This window comes from Nicotiana attenuata, unplaced genomic scaffold (assembly GCF_001879085.1).
Source record: "Nicotiana attenuata strain UT unplaced genomic scaffold, NIATTr2, whole genome shotgun sequence".
Taxonomy (NCBI): Eukaryota; Viridiplantae; Streptophyta; class Magnoliopsida; order Solanales; family Solanaceae; genus Nicotiana; species Nicotiana attenuata.
In genome coordinates this window covers 462,310-468,631 of record NW_017670341.1, presented here as the reverse complement: position 1 = coordinate 468,631, position 6,322 = coordinate 462,310, and the positions used below count along the sequence as shown (strand labels likewise).

General features: G+C 33.9%; 1 protein-coding gene across 1 annotated transcript; it reads right to left on the bottom strand.

The window, feature by feature from the left end:
- Positions 1–395: 395 nt before the first annotated feature.
- On the bottom strand, positions 396–5,624 carry LOC109238124. Its single transcript, XM_019404553.1, has 10 exons — positions 5,341–5,624; positions 4,631–4,722; positions 4,014–4,121; positions 3,826–3,908; positions 3,549–3,682; positions 3,014–3,063; positions 2,771–2,863; positions 1,805–1,896; positions 1,001–1,107; positions 396–821 (listed from the first exon to the last, which is right to left on the bottom strand). Exons 1-10 carry the CDS (start codon positions 5,545–5,547, stop codon positions 780–782), a joined length of 1,008 nt encoding a protein of 335 aa, XP_019260098.1. The 5' UTR covers positions 5,548–5,624; the 3' UTR covers positions 396–779.
- Between the last annotated feature and the right edge of the window lie 698 nt (positions 5,625–6,322).

The following is a 6,322-nucleotide window of genomic DNA, read 5'->3' as shown; positions in this document are numbered from 1 at the left end:
TTTCTTTTGTTTATTACTATGATACTATAAATCTTTTTTTGTATACTGAAGTTGAACAATGTTCTGTTTTGGATTCACCACCGATCTGTTATACTTTGTATCCAGATTGATATTTCTTAAATAATTTTCCCAAGAGAACACCATCATTGAGTATCCTTTTTAAGTCCCAGGATTAATTATCCCGGGATTAGTTATTTCACCTTTACATGGAGATAAAAAAATCCCTGAATTAATTATACTGCAATTTTCTAAAAACCAAACACGGGATAAGCTCTTCTTAAATTTAGTTCCGGGATTAATTATTCCTTATCCCTTATACCAAACGAACCCTGAATGCCTCCGGATGTTGAAGAGAATTCCCATATTATTGAGTATTGGAATGAAACATGTACAAATGAAGTGAAATGGATATCGAAGATTCATTCATATAATTGATCCCGACTAACTTGTACACAGGGATAAATTAAAGAAAAATGTGCAATCAAAACCTACTAATAGTAGTATATTAGATTATTATTGAGAAATTAACAGAGGCTTCCTTGTTGGATTCTTCCCCTGCTTTTCATGAAGAAAGAGCATTAGTAGCTCTTCCAATAGACTAAGCAACTCGGCATTGGAGAAAAAATAATTTCTTCCATTACATACAAGCTCCAGTTCTCATGTGTCCTAAATTACAGAAACTATAATCAGATTTCTTCCGATGTTCAGCAACTATGAACAAGCTAATGAAGACGACTGATTATGTAACTGGCCTTGTTCGGAGAATTACCATGGCCCGCTCAAGTTGCTTGTATTATTTCCTTGATATCATAACCTTGAAGCTACATAAGAAAGAGTTAAAAGAGGAAGGAATCAGACTTAATCGTCAAGCATCTTTGAAGTTATTCGAGACACTAATATTCATAGACAACAGATACTGCCAGATGGTAATCCTAAGTTAGCTTAAATGATTTCATGAAGCAGCGAACTTAAGTGAAAGAACGAGGAGATTAAAGATTACCTGAAGGAAGGTTAGAAGCAAGATAACACCAGAGTTCCAGAAAGCATGAATTGTGATGGGAGTTAGGAGGTTCCGCGTTTGAGCATAAGAAAATCCCAGAGCAGTCCCTGAATGCACATGTCATTTTTCAAGTCAGATTAAACAGAAAATATATACGCAGTGATAAGAACGGGCAAAATCAATTAATCAATCAATCAACTATGCCTAAATCCAAAACTAGTAAGAGTGTCGGCTTAAAATGGCATGGGATGGCCAGTTTTTGGGCCACTTTTTAATATTTAGCCACCGTTTGAAATGTAGTTAAAAATAGATAATTTTTATTGCGAAAATAAAATTTGAACAAAAATATCCTAGCTAAAATATGGAGAACTTCAGCACAACTCCAGCACACTGTGCTGGAGATTTTTTGTGTTTTAGCTAGGGATATTTTAATTCAAATCTTATTTCCACATTAAAAAAGTGGTTAATTACAAACAATTATGAAACTGTAGCTGAGTTTCAAACATCAGTCATAAAAGTGGCTATTTATGAATTTTAAACAAGGGTCGGCTATATGAACCTCTATATCCATTCTGCTCCAACCGGAGCAATTTCACTCTACTAAAGATGAATAAAATATTAGCATAAAAATTATAGAAAGTCATTGATCCTATCTTATGCAGTATAAAGTTAAACACTTCTTTTTTGAACTTGCTAGAACTTCCAGAAGTAAAAACCATTTATGTTAGTATTTAATTTTGCAGTTCCTGCTTTTACTCTTCTATCATCCAGTGTCATTTATATTTAAGAATATAGTAGTAATACCAAGAACAAACAGCTGAGGAAATTGTCCAGGAGTGAGATGCGCAAGAGCAAACACAGCACCACTAATTACCGCTGCAAGCGGTGTAGGTAACCTGCAATGCGAAATGGATAAGTATGAGAGACAACAAAGCATCAAGTCTGTCCACATTAAACATGCTCGTGTATGTATGAATCAACGAAACGTGATCTTTTATATAATCTTTTTTACTTTTGATCTAGAGGCTTTTTTAATTTTTTAATTGTGTTATCTCTTTAGCCCATTAACGGAATCCAGACAGCAGCGACTTGTCTGTCACTCACAACCCCATTAGTGTTTGACATCCTTTATCAATTTCCTTCCACATGAAGGATTACAGAAAGGTCTGGGTATCGGTCTTTGCTAGCATGTATAACTCTCTTAGTCACTTCCTATTGTATCTTAACCTTCGGTTATAGCTGTTCCATTCTAACTGGGTGTGCACTCTTTTAGCCTCATTCCCGTGAAAACCAAATTTTAGTATAAAACATCCAAAACAGAATATACAAGAGATAATATCATAGTTCATAAGCAAAATATTGAAGGATCAGTCGGTCAAGCCCGAAAGTACTTTCAACTTAAAAGGGTCAAACTTGTCACGCATAGAGCAATGCAGGTGGCAGAATCCATAGAAAGAGATTCCTGGATGGCAAAAGATATCATATATATATAATTAAAAAATAAAAACAGAAAAAGCGGATCAACTGGTGAAACTTGAAAGTATAATCTTTACGTGTTTATTGGGTTTTCATGCTCATAAGAGATAATGATCCAGCAATGCAGTAACTTCATCTAACCTAAGCAATTCATATTTTTAAAACTTTTTATGCATCGCTTTTCAAGTTTCTCCAACTAAGTCCAGAAGATTCACAGGGTCACTTAGTGCCAGTTCCCACCAAACGTGAAGCAATTTAATATTTGTAATCAAAGTTATCGAGAAGGAATCGTACCACTTGGTCAGAGAGACCATAAAAAATCCTCTAAACACAGTCTCCTCAAGAATTGGAGCAAGTACACCAGTAATGCCCAGCAGAGAAACAGTACTACATAAAAAAGGAAGTTGGTTACTCTACGGTATATTATCTTACATAAGTACTCAGTAAGTGACACCAAAGCTATCAACAAAAAAGCAATTGACCTATTGGATGATAGAGATAATACACATAAAATTTCAAACTTTTTGTTAGAAATACCTGATACTTGAAGAGCCTATCAATGGGAGTAATCGGGCAAGAGCATCAGTCTGTAACAAGTTGTAAGGAATTAAAAGAGGGGGAAAAACACATCACAGGGGAGGGAAAAAAATTCGATGAGAAAAAAACATCACAGGGGAGAAGAATGAACTTTATTGTGTGTCAATGTACATGTAGAGACAACAATAGCAGTATTATCCAATAGTTCTTTGTTACATTAATCCCCATAATGTAGCTAATTTAATTAAGCCAACACACTGTTGCATGCAAAAGCTCGTGTGCAACTGACCGATGAACAGATATGCTTCTTGAGTAATTGTACTCATCCATAATGTTGTACAATGGATTATAAAAATTATGTCCCTTCATTTCATATATGCTCCTCAATTATTGTCCTCTAGTTCAGGATATTGCAAAATGGGTAAACTTATTTACCCATTTCCTCAGAACCTAAAAGAAATCTTTTTTTCTGACCTCAGTTTTATTAGTATTTGCTATTGAAGGTTGTAGAAAGAATGGCATTTTCAATTCTCACCTCTCTAGGTGGCGTCTCACCGTTGAAAGTGGACATTGCCACTCCTGTTAAAGCAATGGCACCTATTGCTCCTACTAGACCAATTCCAGCCCAAAAAAGCCATCCTCTCTGGAGATTGAAAGGTTCCTTCAAATCTGGAAATAGACAAACGTAAACCAATCAGTTGCTGTAACAAATTCAGAGTATACGAAACTGTGATTTGGTCTTCTATCCAATTGCTGACTATATAAAGCTGCAGACAAATGAATTCGTCTATGACTTGAAAAACGCTCATTACCATAACGATATATGTCATCAGGGAGCGGTTGAGATGACTTGGTGAGAGTATAAAGGACTATTAGCACAACCGCAGTTGTTATACTGAAAATCCAGAAGTAAACAAAAGATCAGAATCTCTGAAGTTTGACACAATGTTAAAGTTAACTAAACTGGATAAATAAACGATGCTATAATGACTGTCCATACGCTTGATCGGCAAACAAAATTTCAGCTTTCTCATCCAAGCTCAATTCATCTACGTCAAGTCCTACATATGGTATTGATGCTGCCTCTATTAGTCCTGTCAAAACAAAACTGCCTGAATATTAGTTAGCTTTTTCCTCCCAAGATCAATACTTCGTTGCTAGTTACCCAATATATTTCTAAGACAAAGCAGAACATCAGCTTATAAAGATACTTTACACAACCTAAAAGAATAACTTACATTTACAGCAAGTTAAACCAATAAAACATCGCATTTCACAAATCTTCTATCTTTTGCATGATTGCAATAATATACTTCCTTTATAGTTTGTCCCTAAAAGAATGATACATTTCTCTATTTAGAAATAATTTAACTTTAACTGCCCATTTTACTTTAATATGATGTTATAGCCACACAAAAGTCTACAATTTATTTTAAACCACAAGTTTCAAAAGTCTTTCTTTCTTTCTTAATTCCGTGGACAGTAAAAAACAACCATATAAAATGGGACGGAGGGAGTACCCCGTTACAAAAAAATTGATCTTTTTACCAATCACAATAAGATCACACTTCATTGATCAGACATATTTGAAAACTTAGTGAGGTAACTAAATAACACCTCAATCCACACGCAAGCGAAGAAAGTGAAACAGTTTGCCAATTCCATGGCACATTCCAGCGTCTCAAAATTGGCCAGTCAAGTCCACTTCCCTGTAGGGATTAAAAAAACAACACAAGAATTACTCAAAGAAAAAACCAATCTTAGAAGCTCATTCTAAAAGCATTCAAATTTATCATTTTCAATTTCAAGATTCCACAACACTACTTTTGGCATAGCACAATTACTTCCACCTAATATATAAAATGTTATTAAGTCAACGTCAGTGGCGCAACTTTTGTTAAAGTTGTAGTCATGTGACCAGGAGGTCACGTGTTCGAGTCGTGGAAACAGTCTCTTGCAGAAATGCATAGACCCTTGTGATCCGACTCTTCCTTAGACCCCGCGCATAGCAGGAGCTTAGTGCACCAGGATGACCTTTTTTATTAATTCAACATCACAATCAAGATATACCACAAAATCATTAATAAATACTATGCCTTGATAGCAAACTAGTTGTTTTTGCTATATGACCTTCTCATGTACAGTTTGACTAGACACAAAGTTTAATTTAAAAAAAAAAAATTGAAACCTGTGGTGTAAAACAAGACATATGACTATAAATTGAACTGTTCCTAAATACGACAAGGTGTTATTCAGACAGGAAGTACCATTTAAATAAAAGTAAAAAGAGTAGGTTGCCAATTTTTATGATAAGTTAATTAACTTACTTTATAATCAGGACCATTTCTGGGACTAGAAAAGCATATAGTAGTGAACCCTCTGGTGGAAGAATGAGTAGGAGCTGAATCTTGAAATTTGAGAAATGGGGTAAGAGAGATTCTATGTGATTTCTGAACAAGGGATTTTGATGAATAAAGTTTTGGTAAAGTGGGACAAGAAGATTGAGTGAGAGTTATACATAAAGTGTTAGCCATTGTTAAGAAGTTCAAAGATGCTTCGACGAGAGCTGGAGTTTGGTAGAGATAAGGGGCTAAGGATTGTGGACCTGTGGTTTTTGAGAAGTTTAGGGGGTGAAATGTAAATGAAAGTCGAATGAAGGACTAATACTGAAATAGTGTTTACTTCTTGTGATGTTTCCATCATTCCAGAAAAATGTAGCCTCTTTTGATTTTTTTTCCAGCCATTATATAATTCGAATAATTAATTGACCAACTTTTGACTAATTAAAATTGATGTAGAATCTCGTAGTTCCGTGATTTAAGGCTTATGCTGAAATAAGATAAATTTAAATTTTAAAAAATTTACAGCATTAGATTACTTATTAAGCAATTACATGTAATTAATTTGCTATTCACAAATCACAAGTTAAAGTTATACATTTTTATTTTATATTTTCAATGTATATAATTTAAATCTAAAGTTTGATAATTTATTAATAACCTCGCGAAGAGGTCAATTGGACATGAGATATTTTTGAAATTGAAGAGACATTCAAAAAAAAGTGCTTGATTAATAAAATTATTTCAAAATATCATTTTGGGTGAACCCGGAGATATTTTTTTATCCAAAAAAAAAAAATCCACTTAGTTTCTTCAAGAAACTACACTATGCAACACGTTTCTTTTACACACATTTTTTTCATAAATTTCTCCGAAAATTAATAAAGCGAATTATAATAAGTCGGTCTAAAGACAATTCTTCCATTAATCCTTCTATTATTCTTTTAACTTTTGTTATCAAGTAAAAGAA

Coding starts and splice junctions, on each gene's coding strand:
- LOC109238124 (XM_019404553.1), bottom strand. CDS start 5,547: ATGGCTAACACTTTATGTATAACTCTCACTCAATCTTCTTGTCCCACT. Junction 4,723..5,340: donor GAAATGGTCCTGATTATAAA/GTAAGTTAATTA, acceptor TAATCCCTACAG/GGAAGTGGACTTGACTGGCC. Junction 3,683..3,825: donor TGATGACATATATCGTTATG/GTAATGAGCGTT, acceptor GTCTATTTCCAG/ATTTGAAGGAACCTTTCAAT.